The following is a 21,861-nucleotide window of genomic DNA, read 5'->3' as shown; positions in this document are numbered from 1 at the left end:
GTTATGGGAACTCCAGTAGTGCTTGGGCTGGACCGGGGACTGTGAAAGTGGCTCTAACTAATGGGACATGAGGAGAATCAGAGGTTTCACCTCTTTTTTTTTTTTTTTTTTTTGCGGTATGCGGGCCTCTCACTCTTGTGGCCTCTCCCGTTGCGGAGCACAGGCTCCGGACGCGCAGGCTCAGCAGCCATGGCTCACGGGCCCAGCCGCTTCGCGGCACGTGGGGTCTTCCCTGACCGGGACACGAACCTGTGTCCCCTGCATCGGCAGGCGGACTCTCAACCACTGCGCCACCAGGGAAGCCCTCACCTCATTTTTAAACAGGTACATGAAGGGGTGCATCTGTGACATATCCCTCTTCTGGATCCTAAAAAGGATGGAGATTTAGTTCACATGCTGGGGCAGAGGCATGGGGGGAGGCACATGACAGGGGAGGGGCGGGGGCACTGATGCATGTGGCAGGGCCCAGCAGGACTGTGCCGGGCTCCAGCGGCGACCACCCCAGGAAATCCTGAGACATGCCACTCCGGAGCCCCTCCACACAGGTCGAATCTGATTCTCAGGGGTGGGGCTTGGATCTCGGCAGGGTTGATACCCTGCTTTCGTCCCGCCTTATTCTGAGACACTGCCGAAATAGACCAGGGACAGGGAAACCCTCCCGACCGTGGCCCAGAGATGGCTTGCCTGGAGACGTCACAGTTCCTTTCTTTTGACGCTGTGAAGGGAACAAATAGATTTGCCTTCTTACTTTCCGAGGATATATGGAAGGAAATTCTGAGGAAAGCACAGGCCCGGACTGTAAAACTTCTGGTAGGAGTGCGTTCAGAGCACGTGCACCTCCAATTCCCCAGCTGAGGGCTCCCGGAAGGTCCAGGGAACCCCAGGCCTGGGGCCTTCGGCTGACAGAGTGTGTATTTGCTCCCGACCTCTGCTGAGGTTCACTTGGAAACACGGTCCTCCCTGGCCGGCTCTACATGTGGAGAAATGAACTGAGACCTCATTAAAAAGCACCAGGGAAATTGAACAATAGCTATCCTTTCTTAACTGTTACTGCTTTTCTTTCATAGCACTGGTTATGGCTTCCACCATTCCCTGTGGGAGACAGAGACAAAGAGGCAGAGAATCTAAGTCAGAGAGAGAGAAAGGGAGAGAGACAAACAGAAAGACACTCAAAGAATACAGAAACAAGAAGACAGACACACATTCTTCCTGTCGCTGATTCAAGAAATATTTATTGAGAACCTACTGTGTGCCTGACCCGCACACACACACCCAATGAATGCACCAGCAGACCGCAGGCTGTTTACATCATCTCCCCAAACCCCATCTGGATCTTAGGTAGCAAATAAGGAGGGTGCTGTTTCCACTCAGGCCAGTAGGTGTCATCATGTCAGAGGGAAAGTCAGGGGAGCTGCAGGATGTGACGGTCACCTAAGAACAGAAATTCTATTTCATCTAGTTTTCTGAATGCCGTTATGTGCAGGGCACCAGGCAGGGTACATAGGATGAGAAATGCACAGTCCCTGTCCTCGTGGAATTCACTGTGCCATCGAGACCCGGAGGGACAAGGCCCTAGGTCACAAAATGAGGGGGAGGCAGTAAGAGCTTCCAGAAAAGTTTAAAGGAAAGACTGTGTGGATATTAGAGCATCAGAGACTTCACATTACGCCCTCTCACATTACAGCAGAGAATAGGCTCAGAGAGGGGAGGTGACCGACCTCTGGTCACACAGCAATTCCAGACTCCAGATCTCCTGACTCCTAGAGCAGTGCTCTTTCCACCAACATTGTGTATCAAAAACCGGTGTTGCCCGACCTTTGAGACTCAAAATTCCACCTTAGTTTAGCCATGAAGCTCCCTGCAAAATGCCCTCTGCCAGGCCCTCTAGATGGGCCGATCTTCCTGCTGGAGAAGGCAGCTTCCCTCCTCATGTGTCCTGTGGTGTGGGAGTTGGCTGTCTCACACAGGCTCACGAAGGCTCACCGCGAACATCTCTTCTCAGAGACATCACCTTGGTAGCTTTTGAGCTAGTTTCAACCAGCTGTGATGGGAGTCTTTACACCATGGAAATTAGCAACAGCCATAAATCGGAGCTTCTTTTTTTTTCCCTCCCGGAGAGCTGCCCTCCACCTGTACACGACTGAATTAGTATCCCCACTTTACAGATAAGGAAACTGAGGCCCAGGGGGATGAGGCAACGTATAAAGAGACACAGTCTGATAGGTGGTAGAGCTGAGACCCAGCGCAGGTGGTTTGATGCTGGAGTGTTCAGATATGGTAGAGCCAATAGGACTGAGAGCCACTTGGATGTGGAGGGGCCCGGGTTTCTCATGTGGGCGCTGATGTGGGTGCTGCCCCAGGCTGGTCTCATCAACCTGATAGCGACACTGGAACAGGGCATTTTGGGAGAAATGATAACTAGTTCAGCTTTGGGTGGATTGAATTTGAGTTACATTGCTGGAGAGATGTTTAGATTTGGAGGCCAGGAGAGAAGTCTGCGCAAGAGGTTGAGATCTGCAGGATGGAGGATTGTTCTTGACCAAACCGATTTCCTTTCTTACAGTGAACAGGTCAGAAGTGGGAAGTTCCCCTTCTCCAGGTTTTTTCTTATCTTTGTCAACATTCAGGCAGGATCTGGCAGGGCAGGGACGACCACGCTCGCTGGCTCCCACTCGTTCCCTGGTGCAGGTACGTAGTGAGCGCTCAGCAGGGACTTGCTGAATAAATGAACGAGTGGCCCGATTTTATCCTGCACATGCCGAATCAGCTCTGCTGTGGACCATATATCAAAACCTGCGCACATTTCTTCTAAGATTATTGAGAATTCTGGCGTCATTATAGGAGTGTGGATTTGGAATCAGAAATTACTTTTCTAGAGATTATCATATTAAGTGAAGTAAATTATTTATTTATTTTCTGTGGTACGCCGGCCTCTCACTGTTGTGGCCTCTCCCGCTGCGGAGCACAGGCTCCGGACGCGCAGGCTCAGCGGCCATGGCTCACGGGCCCAGCCGCTCCGCGGCATGTGGGATCTTCCCGGACCGGGGCACGAACCCATATCCCCTGCATCAGCAGGCGGACTCTCAACCACTGCGCCACCAGGGAAGCCCAAGTGAAGTAAATTAGACAGGTATCATCTGATATCCCTTGTATGTGGAATCTTAAAAAAAATGATACAAATGAACTTATTTACAAAACAGTAATAGACTCACAGACACAGAAAACAAACTTATGGTTACCAAAGGGGATGGTGTGGAGTGGGGAGATAAATTAGGAGTTTGGGATTAACATATGTGCACTATTATATATAAAATAGGTAAACAGCAAGGACCTACTGTACAGCACAGGGAACCATACTCAATATCTTATAATAACCTATAATGGAAAAGAATTTGAAAAAACATATATATGTATAACTGAATCACTTTGCTGTACACCTGAAACTAACATAACATTGTAAATTAACTATACTTTAATTCAAAAAGAAATTAGTTTTGCTGCTGTTGTTTAGCATTCTAGAGCTAGAAGTGAGCTTACACATCATCTCTTACAATGTCCTTGCTTCACTGGTGAGGTACTGAAACCCAGAGACCCTTCTGAGACCATCCAGGCCCCTTGCTGTGTGGGAGACCACCCGGCCTGGCCTTGCTCTGGCCAGTTTACTTTGGTGCGTCCCTCAGGACAAGGAATGATTGAACTCTGGGTCTGGAAGGGCAATGAATTGATGGGAATCCACATCTCAGGGTGCACAACTAAATAGCTCTTGAGTAGATGAGCAGACGAAGCTCAGGATAACCAAGCAAGGAGGCTACCATATGCAAATGAGTGGATTGTGGCTTTCCTCCTGATTGGCTGGAGCGGCCCTGATGTCACAATATGTAGGGTTTCTCCACTCCAAAGGATTGTGTCTCTGGCCCCCCAAAAATTCACTCACCTGGCTGGTCCCTAGCTCCTCTCTTTGTCCAAACGGAGGCGACACTATGGAACCCCTCTATCAGGCCGGGTCCATTCTCATGAAGGTGAACACCTTACAGGGGAAGAAGATGGTGGAGAGTGGTCTCCAGTCTGGAGACGTCTCGCTCCCCCAGTCGTGGCCCTCCTGCGTCCTGCCGCCAGCTGACCTGGAGATCCTGCAGCAGAAGGTGGCCGGGGTGCAACGGGAGCTGGAGGACTTCAAGAAGGAGGCACTGAGGGCCATCCATTGCCTGGAAGACGCCTTCTGCAAGATGAACGGGGCCCTGGCGCAGCAGGAGGGGCAGGCGGCCCACGTGAGGCAGCGGCTGAGGGAAGAGGAGGACCGGGGCATCGTGCGGAACAAGGTCCTCACCTTCCTGCTGCCCCGCGAGAAGCAGCTCCGGGAGCACTGCAGGCGGCTGGAGTGCCTGCTGCTGGGCTGGAGCTGCGCGGCACTGGGCATCCCCGGGAAGATCCAGGCCTACTGAGGCCCCTCCAGTAGAAGTCACATTCCTCACCGAGCAGCCGAGTAGAAGATTCTTTTCGATAGAAGGACAAACCCTGAGTTTTGATAGATTTGCTCCCCTTCCCCATTTCCACTGCTTTCCTTCTACCTAAATAACACCTTGCTGAGAGGCGAGAAGACCCAGTACGTTCTTTGGGTGAAGCTCCGTTCACCCAGCATCACCCAAGAAGGAAGCGCTCCAACACTAAGTCTTTGAATGACACCTGTGACTTTCACCCTTAACCCTTTTCCTGTTTGTAATGGTACGACTGCTGAAATGTATAACATGTTTTTGGGGTTATTTTGCAGTACGCGGGCCTCTCACTGTTGTGGCCTCTCCCGTTGCGGAGCACAGGCTCCGGACGCGCAGGCTCAGCGGCCATGGCTCGCGGGCCCAGCCGCTCCGCGGCATGTGGGACCTTCCAGGACCGGGGCACGAACCCTCAGATTTACCTTCTTTTCATGACTCCAGGCTCTCATGGCTCATTACTTCGTGCACGGTCTGCTGAGAGGGGTCTATCGTCCACCCGAGCACTAAGTGACCTCAGACTACTTTACTTCTGTGGTTCTCATCCTCGCCTAGCTGGTTTTTCTGCCTGCTTTCGTGGTTAGACCGTCATATCTCCCTTTGCCGCCTTTGCCCACCTCTACTTCCTCTCTGTTTGGTCTGCAGCCGGGCCAGTGAGATCCACAGAGGGAATTAGGCTCCGAGGGGTGGAGTCAGATGAGCTTAGCGCACTGATGAGGTAACACCTAGAAGGTGGGGCTCTAAAGCCGCGAAGCTGATTTTCGTGTCCGAGCTGGACTTGTTAGGGTGGCCGACCACTCATCAGGTGATGTACCCACACCATCCCAACTACTCCCACAGGCACCATTAGGAGTAAGTGTTGTGTCCCTATTGTGCAGGGTGGATGGCCGACCTCAGGAAGCTAAGTCCTTTCCCCAAGGTCTCCGTGCTTGAAAGTTCAAGTCCAGGTCACCTGTGCTTATTTGCTGTCCTGCTGCCCCCTGGGAACCATATCAGGCTGTCCATGGACCTGTTCTTCTGGAGGGCTGGGATTGTCACATAGGTGAATTGGGTGCTCCTTAGCTGTCACTGTGCCTTTTATTTTCAATAAGGCTTTCTGTTTCATCAAGTCATATTTTCTCTCTGGTCCCGCAAAACTCTGCCACGCAGCAGGGATTCTCCCCTAAACGGCAGAAGCGAGGGCCTGGAGGCTAGGTCAGCACATGAGCAGAGTGGGCCTCTGTCTTCCCAGGTCGGGACTTACAGCCTGGGCTGTACGCTCTGAGAGTCCAGCTCAGCTCCAGCCTCCCTCCTCTCTCTTTCATGGAATCTCTCCAAACAAGATTCGAACATCTGCAACACCCAGGCTGAACTTCATGACCCATTCCTTTTTTTTTTTCTTGCGGTACGCGGGCCTCTCACTGTTGTGGCCTCTCCCGTTGCGGAGCACAGGCTCCGGGCATACAGGCTCAGTGGCCATGGCTCACGGGCCCAGCCGCTCCGCGGCACGTGGGATCCTCCCGGACCGGGGCACGAACCCGTGTCCCCTGCATCGGCAGGCGGACTCTCAACCACTGCGCCACCAGGGAAGCTCCCATGACCCATTCTTAATGGCGACATCCATCTATCAACCATCTACCCTGAAGGGCTGCATCCCTACTCTAAGTTTAGGTAGTTTCTACTTTGGAAGGTTTAGCTGAAGTGGTAACAATAATGTTAATACTAGTAAGATTATTACCACTATACTATATAAACTATACTACTAGTTTATAGTTATCAAGAACATGATATAGTCTAAGCACCAGGCTTGGCCCTTTGGAGGTGGGTACTATTAGAACCTTCACTTTAGAACTTTGAGAAAACCAAAGCTCAGAGAGGCTAAGTAACTTGCCCCAGGTCACACATCTGATACATGATAGAGTTGGTATTTGAACCCTGGAATGTCTGATGTCAGCAGTTGTGCTCTTAACCACTGTGTATTATTTCTGGGGGCTAAATACTTCTTGAATAGATAAAATATGAGTGTACTGAAATTGGTGAGGTGACCTTTGGGAGAAAGGATTGTTTTGGCAGTGGGGTTGGAGGGGGGTAGAATTCCTATACCCTTAAACCTTGTGGGAGATGTGCGTGTGTGTGTGTGTGTGTGTGTGTGTGTGTGTGTGTATGTTTGCAAATGTATGCGAGAAGGAAAACTTGATTGGCCAACTATAATAAGAGGTTAAACAATCAGCTGCCCTGTCCAGAAGAAAGTAGATCTAATGCTAATTCCTATGGATCTGAATCTCCTGCAAGTTCAGTCTATAAGCAGCCTACTCAGATATGACGGTGTTCATGGGAATTCTGAGAAGAGGGGGAGAAATGCTGCTCGTGATTGGTGCCCACAAAGCTACACCTGGAGTGTCTGTGCTTAGGTCTGGCCCAACGTTTTAGAGGGTCCTAGACAGCCTGCAGTGCACCTCAGGCAATCCTGAAGAGGGGGCGTGATTGAAGGACCTGGGGACTTGGCTGAAGAGGCTTGAGGGGACACCTGATTATGTGTCCGAACACAGGAAGGCCTGACGGTGTTTGGGGTTTGTGGGGCTAGTGAATGTCACCTCTCTTGTCCCTGGGAAGGAAGCCGGGAAGCAGTTGAGGGGTAGACACAGGAGCCAGGCAAACGGAGACAAAATATCACCTTTATCGCTGAGAAAGCCGCTCGAGAAGGTGGTTTAAACCCTGTGAGCCACGTGGGCTGGCCTAAGACCTCAGCCCTGAGCCTGATGCGGTCTCCAGGCACAGGTGCATGCAGAGGTGGACATCTTCCTGCTACTGTAAACCAGATAGCGTGACCTATCGATGAAGAAATAGCTCAAGAAAGAGGAAGGGGAGAGCCGTGCAGGAGCTGACCTTCTTCCCAAATCCACCAACTCAGAACGTTACTTCCCTTTCCTGGGGAGAGGAGAGAGTGAGGGGAAGGAGAGCCAGGAGCACTGCTAGGAGGTCCCTCCATAATGAAAGAGGAATGGGAAATAATAGTCCCCCTCTTAACAGAAAAAGGGTTAGACTGAAGCCATATTGTTCTATAGGGTGGCACTAGCGACAAAGGATGGATGCTAGCAGGAGGCCGATTTCAGCTCTATGTAAGACACAAAAATAACATTGGATGCTTCTTATGTGTGTGCAGTAAAGGGTTGGCTCAGCAGGTGTGGGATGTTCAAACCTTGCACATTTCAGGGAGAGATCAACCCCCTGACCAACTCCTGGGAGATAACCTCTAAGCCCTTGTAATATGCTGCCTAATAAAAGTGTTTCTGTTTACCTGGGGCCTTGGGCCACGCCAGATAGTTTATGCTAACAGTGAGATTTTAGGTGGGGACCCTTGGCCAAGCTGTATCAGTTTGACTTCTGTAGAGACTAGAAACTAAGTAACTAAGGTCAGCCGTGGAGGAGTGTTCCACGCCTAGAGATAAACACCCATAAAATACCTGGACACCGAGACAGGTGAGCTTCCCTGGTCGACACTAACACACCACTGCTGGGGAATCAGTCATTGCGCACACAACTCCCTCCACTGGGAGGGGACAACTGGAAGCTTGTGCCTGGTCTCTCCTGAACTCTACACTGTGCTCCTCTCATCTTTGCTAATTAAGTAAGTCAGAAAGAGAAAGACAAATACCGTATGCTAACACATATGTATATGGAAATTAAGAAAAAAAATGTCATGAAGAACCTAGGGGCAAGACAGGAATAAAGACACAGACCTACTAGAGAATGGACTTGAGGATACGGGGAGCGGGAAGGGTAAGCTGTGAGAAAGCGAGAGAGAGGCGCGGACATATATACACTACCAAACGTAAGGTAGATAGCTAGTGGGAAGCAGCCGCATAGCACAGGGAGATCAGCTCGGTGCTTTGTGACCGCCTGGAGGGGTGGGATAGGGAGGGTGGGAGGGAGGGAGACACAAGAGGGAAGAGATACGGGAACACATGTATATGTATAACTGATTCACTTTGTTATAAAGCAGAAACTAACACACCATTGTAAAGCAATTATACTCCAATAAAGATGTAAAAAAAAATTAAAAGCATTTAAAGGTAAATTTGTAAAAAAAAAAAAAAGATTAATCTGCATGCTTTTGCTGTAACGAGCCATAGTCATGCGCATAACAGCTTTCCTTAGTCTGTGAGTAGTTCTGTGAATCACTGAACTTGAGGATGGTCTTGAGGACCCATGATGCAGGGTCAGATGCACTTGACATTTCATCCTTCTTAGCCTCACAATAACCTTGTGAGCTAAGCGCTGTTAACCCCGTGACAGATGAGGAAACTGAGACATGGAGAGGTTAAGTAACTTGCCTAGGAGGACACAGCAAGACTCCAGCGTTCCCTCTCCTGACCACCACCCTACACCAAAGGAAGGGATTGCATCCCAGGACTGGAAGTTCCCTTGGGGGTGGCCCCAAGGCCCTCCAATTCCAAGGAGGTGAGTCATCCTGGAGTAATGAGGAGGAGGAAGTGCTAGAGCAAGAGACAGGGATCTGGTGGATTTCCTGTTTAGGAGAGCTCAGGCGCGCATATGCCCAGGTTGGGTTAGACAGGTGTCCTACCTGGAGACCGCGTGAAAGCCTAGGTGTCCTTTCATGGTCTCCCTGCTGCAGGGCTTCATGCTTGCTCCTCCTCTATCAAGAGCTTTCAGCTGCAAGCCACAGGGTACCCATACTGACTTCTTTGAGGAGTCTATTTTTTTACATAAAAAGACATCTGAACTAGATGGTTGGTTCAGTAACTCAACAATGACAGAGCTCTGGGTTGGCATCTCTGTGATCCTCTTTCTTCCCTCCCTCACGCTGCCCTTCGTGGTCACACAAGGATGGCTGCAGGAATTCCAAAAATGTGTCATCACTCGATGACTACCAGGGCAGGAAAGAAGTGGCAGAACTTTCCTTGCGAGCCGCTTTTTCATCAGAGAGGAAACCCTTTCCCAGAATCCCCCCAGCAGATTTTCTTTGACATCTCTTTGACCGGTCTTGGGTCCCTTGCCCACCCTAAACCAATTATGAACAAAGAGGAAAGCGATTGCCTCAACTCAGCCCCTGGGCCTGGGCACCTCTGCTCCCCAAGATCTGAACCAAATCAAAGTCCACTGGTGACGCTGGCTCTGGGGAGGTGGCCAGCCCCAGTTTCCACACCTCAGTCTTACCTCTTCAGCTTAATTGATAACGAGGGCCAGGAAGAAGGCAGCTCTGGGGACAGCATGGCTGGGCACAGTCGGACAGCATGGCTGTCACATTGCTGCTGGAAGCATGGATTTAGGTCTGGGAACCGGGGAGACGGGCTGGATGGAGATGTGAGTGACACTTCAGTGCTGTGGGTGTAAATCTGTCTCCTTCACTTACCCCACACTCACCTGCCCTGAACCCAGGCTTCCCCCTTGAAGTCAGAGGCTTTAGATGATCCAGAGAGTGCCAGGGAGACTTGGCCATCTCTCAGTCCCTAAAACAGGCAACCACTGTTAGAGATCCTTATGTCACCACTTAGGGTGGCAAACTAGTCCTGTTTTAACTGGGACTGTCTCTGTTTGAAAACTGAAAGTCTCATATGCCAGGAACCCCCTCAGCCCTGGCCCGACCGGGATAGTTGCTCACCTTGCATTAGACATAAGCCACTATGGGATGATCAAGGCGATGCTGTGGATGGGGTGAGACACAGGAGGCCAGGGCAGGAAACAAAGATGGTGGTGACTGTCTCCGCTAGGTTGGTGCATCTTTGCTTCCTTTTTTAACCAGAGGTGGCAGCAGTGAAGCTTACCCTTGACTTCATTTCTCCTCCCGGCTCTCAGGTCCCTGCCCACCACCTCAAGTTAGTGAGGAGATTTGAGAGCGAGGCCTTTTCTGAGCAACCTCTGAGATCCTTGCGAGGACAGCTGGGATTTCCGATTAGGCTGCCTTTCCCAGTCTTAGTCCTGGCGGGCAGAGGACTCCATGGTAACTTAAAGAGCCCAGGGTCTGTGAGTGTCACCAAGAAGAGGCAGGTTTTGGAGTTTTGGAAAATGGAGCTCCTCACTCCAGCTCTTCTCCAACGATAAAGTTTCTTTGAAATTCTAAAACAAATAGACGACAAAATAACAGGTCGTTTTCTCCCTGCCTATAGCTGTAGTTCTCAAAGGTCTTCTATAAGCTGCAACGCTCTGCTTGCCCCTCCCGAGCAGTCAGAGGGCTGCTGAGATTTTAGACTCGTGGCTCCATCTTAGGAAAACCCATAGCAGGCAAGGGAGTCCTCCCCGGGACCCCAGGTCCTGTGTCGGCTGCAAGCTGAGACGCTTGGGTGAGCAGCAAGGTGGCAGAAGCCAAACACATAGCGCTTGGCTCGGAGAGGTTACTAACCTCAGCTGCCATGCTTCAGTCTTATCTTTTCTATTTACCTGACCCCAGAAGAGAGCTCTGAGGGCAACGTGGCTGGGCAGAGGTGGGCGGTATGGATGAGAAGCAGGAGTCTGAGTTTGGGAATTGGCTTCACGCTAAACGTAGAGCGTTGCCTCCTGGTCTGATCCGATCCTCTCAGTAATTCCTGGAGTGTGAAGAGCTGCAAGCTGTGAGCATCTTTCCTGACATTCACCAGGTATCGATCTTTCCTTGTTTCCCCTGGAAAAACAGTTTGGTAGTGTTTCAACCTGTTGAGTTGGCACGTAAACCAGTCTTTCCACTCCTACGGATAGACCCAAGAGAAGTGAAGACGTATGGCCGTACAAAACTTGTCCATGAATGTTCATAGTACTATTCATTATAGCCCCAAAGTGGAACAACATAAACGTCTATCAACTGATGAGTGGTTAAATAAAATGTGGTCTATCCATGTAACAGAATGTTGTTTGGTAATAAAAAAAAAAAAAAAAAAAGGAATGATGGGCTCCCCTGGTGGTGCAGTGGTTGAGAGTCCGTCTGCCGACGCAGGGGACACGGGTTTGTGCCCCGGTCCGGGAAGATCCCACATGCCGCGGAGCGGCTGGGCCCGTGAGCCATGGCCGCTGAGCCTGCACGTCCAGAGCCTGTGCTCCGCAACGGGAGAGGCCACAACAGTGAGAGGCCCGCGTACCGCAAAAAAAAAAAAAAAAAAAAAAAAAAGGAATGAAATACTAACCATGATGCAGTATTATGCTTAGTGAAAGAATCCAGTCACAAGAGGCCACATGTTGTATGACATCATTTATATGAAATGTCCAGAAGAAACAAATCTATAGAGACCGAAAGCAGATCAGTGGGAGCCTGAGGCTGTGGGGTTGGAGGAATAGAGTGACTCCTCATGGGTATGAAGTTTCTTTTTGAAGTGGCTAAAGTGCCCTAAAATTATTGTACACTTTAAATAGGTGAATTGTATGGGATGTGAATTATATATCAATACAGTTGTTTGAAAAATAAAGTGCAAGTTCAAATACACAGTGGGAAGAAAAGAAGCGATGCTACCGTTGATAGCTCAAATCCCCTTTAATATCGAGGGATATGAATCAAGACTGCAGTTATTTTATCTTTCTTTTATTTATTTATTTTGTGGCGCACGGGCTTAGTTGCTCCGCGGCATGTGGGATCTTCCCGGACCAGGGCTCGAACCCGTGTCCCCTGCATTGGCAGGCGGATTCTCAACCACTGCACCACCAGGGAAGCCCTGGAATTATTTTAAATTGTTTTGAGTTTATGGACATTCTGGGGCCACGTGGGTTCCCAAATTTATTTGGGTTATATATGTGAAAGGTGCCTGATTCAGAAACTGGCACATGACAGGTGTATCATAGATGATAATTGAATCAAAGTGGCAAGTAAGGCACAGACATGTTGTGATCGATGACCTTGATTGACCTGCACCATCTAAGAAGTCTCGGGAGTGTGGCAGCATATGTAAGACATTCTTTTGTACCCAACTATATGCTTGATCCCCTTCTCCAGGCACATAGGAGATGGAACAGCTAGAAAGAGGTCAAGTCGCAAGCCTCCCTCCCACCTGGAAGACATCTCTGATGGGCTAAAGGGCAGCATCAGGACCATGTTGCCCAAGGTGCTGTTGACAGCTGTCATGTGACTTGTCGTGTGAGCTATCACATGACAGGAGGTGGTAGAGAGGTCATGCTCTCCGTACGTCTTGTCTCTGGCCTGCCTTCCACAAGGCTTTACTCTGGTCAGGTTCCTTGGTTGATCTCTTGCTCATCTCACCTCTTTCCTTTTGAATTCCCTTGAGCAGCAGGAGAGGGTAGTGGACAGGCATGCAGGCTCTGCGGACAAACCAGCCCGGTTTTAACACCGACTCTGTATGGCATAGGGATGTTCCTTTGCCCCTTGAAGTGCTGTCCAATAAAACTCACTGTGACGATGGAAATGTTTTATAAGTCTGAGCTGTCACCAGCCATGATTGACTAGTAAGATTTAGGAACTGGATTTTAAATTTTATTTAATTGTAATCAGCCATATGTGGCCAGTGGCTACAGCCTCCAAGCCTGTTTCCCCAGATCTCCCAATGGGATGATGATGCTACCTACCTACTCAGTAGGATTGTTGGGTGAATTGATGGAGGAAACGTAAGTATGGCAGGAAAACTGGCTGGGATTTTAGTTGCAATTTGACTCCGCATCCCACAGATAGGTTATGTTCTCTGCCTCAGGGACTCTTGTTTGTGGGGTCCCAAACAGATGTTGCCAGAATCACAAAAGGGAACCTTGGAGGGCTTCCCTGGTGGCGCAGTGGTTGAGGGTCCACCTGCCGATGCAGGGGACACGGGTTCGTGCCCCGGTCCGGGAAGATCCCACATGCCGCAGAGCGGCTGGGCCCGTGAGCCATGGCCGCTGAGCCTGCGTCCGGAGCCTGTGCTCCGCAACGGGAGAGGCCACAGCAGTGAGAGGCCCACGTACCGCAAAAAAAAAAAAAAACGAGGAACCTTGGCATTTGTGCTTGGAAGTGTAGAGTGTGGAGAGAAATCACGCTGCATCAACTCAGAGTGCAAGGTGATGGAAGCAGGTGCTTCTGAGTGCAGAAGGTGGAGGAGGCCAGCTCCAAGGGAGAGGCCAGACTGAGACCTGGATTTGCTGGTCCACCCCGGTTCGGGGCCCCCGTCCTCAGGCTGCAGCTGGCTGAATCTCTCTCTGTCTTCCTTGGGGTCACACTAATAACCACAAACGGGGGTTCCTTTAGGAGACAGCTGGCGTATTATTGTTCAGGAAAGCAGTCAAGCCAAAGCTCACTGGGGCTGAGGTTTAAAGCCAGGGTCCAAGGGCTTCCCTGGTGGCGCAGTGGTTGAGAGTCCGCCTGCCGATGCAGGGGACACAGGTTCGTGCCCCGGTCCGGGAAGATCCCACATGCCGTAGAGCGGTTGGGCCCGTGAGCCATGGCCACTGAGCCTGCGCGTCCGGGGCCTGTGCTCCGCAACGGGAGAGGCCACAACAGTGAGAGACCCGCGTACCGCAAAAAACAAACAAACAAACAAACAAAAAAAAACCAGGGTCCAAGCGGAAATGCCACCTTCCTGGACCAGAACCAGTACTCAGAGGAGAGGTTGCAGAGTGTGAAGTTCAGAGCTTGGGAGCAATAGCCCCAGAAGCAGAGCAGAAGAAGTTTCTGTAGTTCACCCTGGAGAGCCCACAGGCTGGGGAGTCCACAGAGTGGACACCTTGACCCTTAGATGCTCTGATGACCTGGGATGAGAGGGAGACCCAGAAGGCAGCCCTGTCCCTGAGACTCAGAAAAAGGAAAGAAGCTGGTTCTGGTGTCCTTGGTTTGTCTGTCACCATCCTGGATGGTTTTACCACTCCAGGAAGGGCATGGCTCCATTTTTGGATTTGACAGTTCTGGTGGAATCAAACCTGTCTCTGTGAAATAAATGAGGTCTCTCCAGGGCAGATCAATATTTAATGTGGGGTTTAAAAAGACCGACTCAGGAAATGAGTTTAAAAGTGGAGAATTTGCCTTAGGTAGCAGTTTCTGAAATACAATGGTATCAGGGGACAGATTATTCAAACTCAAGCCATGGATAATATAAAAACAGTTGAACAAGCTGAGTTCTGCTTCCTGTGCATCAGTGACTCTGAATCCCCCGGTTTTTTGTGAGCAACTCACAGAGGATTAGTGTCAAATTGGAAGAGACCATCTACTGTGAGAGCATCTACTCCAGGGACAGCCAACTCCCTGGACTGCTGCCTCCGCCCTTACCTGTGGCAGACATCACTAATCAACCCCAGGCCTCTTTCTTCTTGAGTTGGATGCAGACTCATTTTTTTCCTCAACACCACACTCTAGGCAGCCACCATCTATCAGCCAGAGCACACCTGATGTGAAATTTATTTCCCATCTTTACCTAGTCCAAATTCCTCATTTAGCAGAGGGGAAGCTCAAGGTTACACAGTGAGTTAGTGGCTGATTTAGGAGAAGAGCCCAAGAGCGACTATTTTTCCCCACATGAATGCTTTAGGTGTTGGGATTCCATCAGGGATCCTTTTATTGACCCTTTGTGAGCAACGTGGGGCTTTCCTTCAACATCGTTGAATAGTAGGTTCTAGAGATAAGATTATAAAAGTTCAGAGATAGAAAGCAGCTTAAAGATGCTCTCAGGACTTCCCTGGTGGCGCAGTGGTTAAGAATCCAGCTTCCAAAGCAGGGGACACGGGTTCGAGCCCTGGTCTGGGAAGATCCCACAGGCCACAGAGCAGCTAATCCCGTGCGCCACACTACTGAGCCCTCACTCTAGAGCCTGTGAGCTACAACTACTGAGCCCAAGTGCCACAACTACTGAAGCCCGCACACCTAGAGCCTGTGCTCTGCAACAAGAGAAGCCCATGCGCCACAGCGAAGAGTAGCCCCCGCTCTCCTCAACTAGAGAAAGTCCATGCGCAGCAACAAAGACCCAACACAGCCAAAAATAAATAGATAGATTTATTTAAAAAAAAAAAGATGCTCTCATTCTGCTTGTTCCGTCATGGGGAAATTAAAACTCAGAGAGGTCAAGTGACTTGCCTAGAGATGCACAGCTGGTTGCTCTTTTCTCTACGTCTGTAATATAGCTCTTATTCTGAGGCCTTGGACAAATCACTCAAATGTTTGGACCTCCATTTTCCTGCGAGAATCTCAGACTTGCAAAAGGTGTTTGTTTTAAGAAATGTGCAGAACCCATTTTTGATACAGTTTGATGTTTACACAGACACCCTCAGGTTTACCTTTCTAATAATATTTTGTTTGGCTGATGCAAAAATTGGTTTGCATGGCCTAAAAAAATAGTAACTGGGAATCTAGATTTGTGGTAGGCCACAGAAAGGTGTCTGAAAATCTTTTAAATGATTTTACAGCAGGAAATGATGGTTTCTAAGACAGGAAAGAAATATTCTCTTCCCAGGATGGAGGCCCAGGGAGGTGGCTTTGCAGTTTGAGGTTTAACATATAACATTTGTGGTCTCCATTTCTTCATTCATAAAATGGCAATGATGATACCTGTCCTCTCCACATCAGAGGCAGATTGTAAAGCTCAAATGGAATAATGTCTGGGAAGGAGTTTTGAAAAATAAGGGATTATGTGACAGGCCAAGGGGGTGGAGGTGAGGGTCTCAGGAGTTGGGGGTGGGGAGGGTGGAGGAGGAATAAGACCCCGCCTAGGCTTCAGAACTCTGGCAAGAATTTCCATGCCCTCATCACACTAGGTGCTCCTGTCAGATTTAAAACAACTTCTGCTTTACTGTCCGAGACACGATGTTTCAGGAATGGCAGCCCAAAGAAATGCCACGTTTGAAAAAGGTTGCTTTCCTGAATTTGCCACCGGGTGTTATTTTTATGCCACTGTTCTGTTATCCAACTTCAAAATATACATCATATTTATATTGCCTCTGCTGAGCATATATTTTTATTTTATTGCTTACCGTGTGGTGACATTTGGGTATTGAATGTCTGGAGAATTGGACCCGGTTGTTGTTTTTTATTCTTCCTTTCGTAAGTGCTTGCCCTGATGTATTAATCTTTACAAAAGGAATGAGACAGGGACACATAGGCATTCGTACTCACACACACACACTGATCACATTGCCATTTTATCTCACTTTGCGGGTGTGTGGCTACATTTACAAGAGCCGACAGATCTGAAATAGGTGTTCTGAGCTGATTCAGGTGGGGAGTGATGAAGCCAGCAGCCTCCTGGGGAATTGGTTGAGGGAGTGAGGGAGAGAGAGCCTTCTGGCTCTGTTTGTGAAGGACACACCAGGCAAGAGGCATAGATGGAACCATTGTGAGTTTGAGCTGGAAGGGACCCTGGGGATGTATTTATATGTCTATAAAAATACAGACATGTGTTTTATAGTTATTTTATATCTTATATCTCCGTATATCTATCCAGCACCTCACATAATTCCTGATCTTGGGCTCAACAAATTGTTATTGAATTAAGGAACGAAAGAATAGTTATTTATTGAGGTTGGACTCTGTGCAAGACATTTTCCATGCACTTTCTCTAAGCCTCCCAGCAGCCCCACAAAGTAATTTCATTTTCTCCATTTTAAAAATAAAGGAAACTGGGCTCCTCAAATAGTTAAACACAGAATTGTCATATGACCCAGAAATCCTACTCCTTTTTTGGGTATATACCCAAAGAATTGAAAACAGATACTCAAAAAAAAAAAAAAAAACGCAAAAAACAGAAAACCTCAATATGAATGTCCTAGCGGCACTATTCACGATAACCAAAGGTGGAAAAACCTCACGTGCCCATCAACGGATGAATGGCTAAACAAACTGTGGTCTATCCACACAATGGAATATGATTCAGCTGTAAAAAACTAATGAAGTGCTGATACGTGCTACAACATGGGTGAACCTCGAAAATATTATGAATCAAAAAAGCCAGACAGACACAAGAGGTCACATATTCCATTCTGTGAAATGTCCAGAATAGAGAAATCCATACAGACATAGAGCAGAGTAGTGGCTGCCAGGGGCTAGAGGCAGGGGTGAATGGGGAGTGACACCTTAATGAATGGAGGTCTGGCCTGGGAGTAATTAAAATGTTTTGTAACTGGATAGAGGTGATGGTTGCACAAAACTGTGGAGGTACTGAATGCCGTTGAATTGTTCACTTAAAAAAGGTTAATTTTATGTTATGTGAATTTCACCTCAATTTCTAAAAAAGGAAACTCAGCTTAGAGGGTATGGTAGCTGTATCACATCGGCAGCCCTAACTGCTCTCCTCCTTGGGTCCAGGCCATTTGCCCTCTAACTCCACAGGCCTCTTCCATTCTGACTTGGGCTCGGCCAAATGATTCTTTGGCTGTGTGACAGCAGCAAACTTAAAGGAGAGGCTTGAAAAGCCCACATGTGTTTCCACTCACTCTCTTGGATTTAAACACCAAGAGAACAATCCCGGACTAGCCTTCTGGAGGTGGAGGACGAGGGACCCCGTGGAGCAGAGCCGACTTATCCCAGCCCAGGCCACCCTACGGCAGGCAGCCCGCAGCCCACTTGCCCACTGCCTGCAGACGCACCAGCGACCTCAGCCAAGATTAGCCAAGCCTGGCTCACGTCAGTAAAACTGCCCAGGCTACTTGTAGATTCATGAGAAATAACAACTGGTTGTTGTTTCAAGCTATTAAGTTTTGAAGTTTTACAGTGATAGCTAACTGCCACGGAGAGGTGACAGGACTTGCCTGAGGTCTCACATCTAGTATGAAAACGTACAACTGGTTCCAAAGACTGGTTCTAAAGGCACTGCTCCACTCAGCTGTCACCTTCATTTTACAAGTTAAGAAAATGAGACTCGGAAAGGTTGAGGGTCGCTGTGGAGAGAGTAGGAACAAGGGCATCGCCTGGGGGTTGGGGGGTGAGACTCATTCTTCCCTGTCCTTGGCAATGAAGGAACGTCACATACAAACCCTCACAGCCTTCCTCCAAACCCCAACACAATGTCACGGGAAGGTATTGAAATGCTGGTTTGGTTTCCAATGTGCGTTTCACATGGCAGCTCTGTGGCTTTCCATCAGTTCCTGCAAGGCTGCTGTCATGCCCGGCACTGCCATGGACTCTGCCTTGCTGGTGGAAGAGTGAGAAAGATAGCTTGTCTATGTGTTATTCTTCTCTCCTAAAGCATTGCCCAGGCACCCTCATGACTCTTCAGGAGACTTAAATTTTGTGAAGCAGTGAGTTGCTAGAACGATGCTTGCTTGACCAGCTGTGGAAACAGGGTCCAGGGGAGGATGTGCAGCTCACACAGGCCATACAGTTTCATGGGCCAGGATCAAGATACTCCCCGACATCCCTTTCTTACCAAGAGAATGATGAAACTATCAGTGTCCTCTCACTCCCTGGAAAAGGGTTCCTTGTTTCAGGAAGAGAGGTCATGTTGATCTGCACAGCCATGTGCAAGGGGGGGCAGGGAGAGGAGAGGGGGAGGAGGTCATGGTCTTGGGGGAAGGAAGAGCTTTCTCAGGGGGTCAAGTGTGTCACACCTGAGCTGTGGGATAAGAAAGAAGTAGAAAGGAGAATGAATGGGATTTTGGTAGGTGCTGCTGGGGTCCATGGATGCGAGTCTCCTTTAATGAGTCAGGAATGGCATTTACTGTGCTCCGGGTCAGACAGTGCTCTGAGATTGAGCCACATGAACCCAAACTTTGTACAGGTTACGTCCGGCATGGGGCCCAGCCTATTGTGAACTGGAGATGAGAAATGGGGATTCAATCTCCAATTCATATTCTGGTCATCATCCTGGCCACCAGGGTTTGGAAAGAGGCTTAAGAATATGAGGATTGCCCTCCCACTGCCCGCTTATAGTCACTGGGGCCCTGCCTGTCCACAGGACTCTGTCTGTCCCCTCCTTTCTGGTATTCCGAAGCTGAGATCTGAGGTCACCGGGCTCTCAGCCGTTGAGAGAGCTGAAAGAGCCTGGTTTGACCTTGATGGGGAGGACTGAGCCCTGTGCTCCCTCCTTGCGATGGCTGCTGGGTCACTTTGAAGATGGGGCTTCTCTGGTCTTAGTCTCTGAGTCTCACCAGCATGGGTGAAGGTCCACGCACAACCCAGGCTGAGCAGAGGAGCCGGAAGGGGGCACAGAAGGCGCTTTCTCTTTCCTCATCATCATGTCACATATGCTCACCTGGTACCCAACGCCCACACTCCCTCCCCTAAACCTCACACCGCATCTCATACACGCATCAGTCCACGTCTCATCGTATAGTCCACACGTGTACCGTGTGCCCACACACACCACCAGTCGTACACCACATCAAAGCACAGGCTATGCAGATGTACCTGTGTCAAATATGCATCCCATCACCCACAAACCACACGCACGGCACACCCACACTTCAACACACGGCCCGCAAACGACCCCCACACATGTACCACCTATGAGACACACCCATCACACCCCAAACACACCTCTCACCCCGCGCACACACTTTATCCTCCTCCCACCCTGTGCCCCGCACCTACAGTCTCTATCTCTCCCCCACCGCACACACCATCTGCTGTATCCCGTGACCCACCCACCCACCCTGTTCTCCTTCTCATTCTAACCAGGCCAGAAACCGAAAGGCATCTCTGTGATCCTCTCCATGGCAGGAAGCCCCAGCAGGCAAGGTGAGGGTGGAATGCATGTAGGTAAGCAAATCGCATGCTTTGGGCATCAGATAGGCACCTGGCTACAGTGGAACACTTTATGAGCTTGTGGAATTTGTGAAACTTTATTTAAGTCAGATGATCCTTTTCTCCTCCCTGAAAAGTAAGGCCATGGGTGCAGTGTTGAAGGGGTCACTGTATGGTCAGAGGACTGACAGGTAAGCAGGTTATGACAGAGCCTTTCCAGAGCTCTGGGGGCCCAGTGCTCGCTGGCCACGAGCATCTTCCTGGGCAGACCTTGTGGAGACCCAGACACAGAGTGACGTGCGTCTGTTCTGGGACGTGTACACTAGCTCGGGGGCCAGGATGTAAAGACAGAGCACTGACAGGTCAGCCTGCTAGGGAAGTTCAAGTTCATGGGGGCAGAGCAAGGTAGTGATGGAGAGGTGGCCTCCACAGCTAAAGACTAGGCTTTGACGGCAGAGAGACCTGGGTGTGGGTCCTGGCCCTGCCACTCCGTGGTGTTGGGGATTTGGACCTGGGTGTGGGTCCTGGCCCTGCCACTCCGTGGTGTTCCTCATCTGAAAAGAGGGACAACAGTAGTACCTACAGTAAAGTGTTGTTCTGAGGACCAAATCTAAATGAGATGACCCACATGCCTGGTACTTATTAAAGACTCCACGAATCTCAGCTGCCATTATCATTCTGACTATTATTATCATTTTCTTTGGTGTCTGGTCCCTGAGGTGACGGGAGAGGATGCGACCCAGAGCTTAGCAGAGGGGTCAGCCTTGGAGAAGGAAAGAACAGGTGGGAAGGAGAAGAGAGAGGGGGAGGACAGAAGTTATGAGGTGGAGGAGAGGGGGGAGACACGAGAAAAATGGAACTGAGTTGGCGGGTATGGACGATGGTTCTCAGCCCTGGCTCCTGCTAGAACCAGTGAGGAGCTTTAATAACACCCCGGCCCAGGCTGCACCCCAAGAACCCACGTGGGGCTGGGAGGGCCCAGGCACTGGTATTTGGGAGAGCAACCCTGATGATTATAAGGTGCAGTTAGGGTTGAGAGCTCCCGGTGCAGTTTAAGGCTCCACGTTGGCTTAAGGCGGTCAACCCCATGAAGCCTCTGGTGGGCATTCTCCATGTGTATTTGGGCCTCACATTTGACAGTGCCCTGCCCATGTTTCCCTCCCTGATCTAAGGGATCCATGGAGCAAACTCCAGCTACAGACCCATCCTGTCCCTGGGAGCCATGTGTCCTTAAATGAGGGGGACTCTGCAGCTGGCCTGGCTGAGGGGTGGTACGTGGGAGCAGATAAGCTGCATGGACTTGGCCTCCTGGACCTGAAGGTGACCTCGAGCAGGCACGTGACAGCTGGAGGCTTGGGGCCCCTGTGGCAGCACGTGGCCAGGAAAGGACCACAGGAGATGGACCCAGCGGGTACACAGGCCTCGCTCGCCACGCTGCCTGTCATCCTGGAAGCTCGCCCGAGCTCCTCGGCCTTGGCCTCGCCCACCTCACTCGCTGCCTTCCCTGGTCTCGCCTTCTGAGGTGAGCAACGCTGAACTCCCTCAGTCTCTCCGGCACACGGTGCTGTTTCCCAGCTCCGTGCGTAGGTCACAGCCCTCAGGCCTGCTGACTCCTCCATCCTCCCAGGCTCAATCTTGCGGGAAGCCCTCCTGGACCAGCTCTCCTCCCTGGCCCCTGTGCTTCCATAACACCTTTTCTCACCTGCGTCTCAGCCTTTTAAACACTGTGGTGCTCTCATCGGATGACAGGCCCTTCGGAAGAAGTTTCTGGGTTACACTTAGGAAGTGGTATCCCTAGACCAGACACCTGTAGGCGCTCAGTTAAATTTG

The 21,861-nt window shown here is 50.0% G+C and overlaps 1 protein-coding gene across 1 annotated transcript; it reads left to right on the top strand.

The window, feature by feature from the left end:
• Positions 1–3,980: 3,980 nt before the first annotated feature.
• On the top strand, positions 3,981–4,442 carry CCDC182 (coiled-coil domain containing 182). Its single transcript, XM_032617463.1, has one exon. It carries the CDS (start codon positions 3,981–3,983, stop codon positions 4,440–4,442), a length of 462 nt encoding a protein of 153 aa, XP_032473354.1.
• Positions 4,443–21,861: the final 17,419 nt, after the last annotated feature.

The sequence above is a fragment of the Phocoena sinus genome, chromosome 20 (assembly GCF_008692025.1).
Source record: "Phocoena sinus isolate mPhoSin1 chromosome 20, mPhoSin1.pri, whole genome shotgun sequence".
Lineage (NCBI taxonomy): Eukaryota > Metazoa > Chordata > Mammalia > Artiodactyla > Phocoenidae > Phocoena > Phocoena sinus.
Note: the sequence above shows the minus strand (reverse complement) of the source record. Positions and strands in the feature narration are given on the sequence as shown.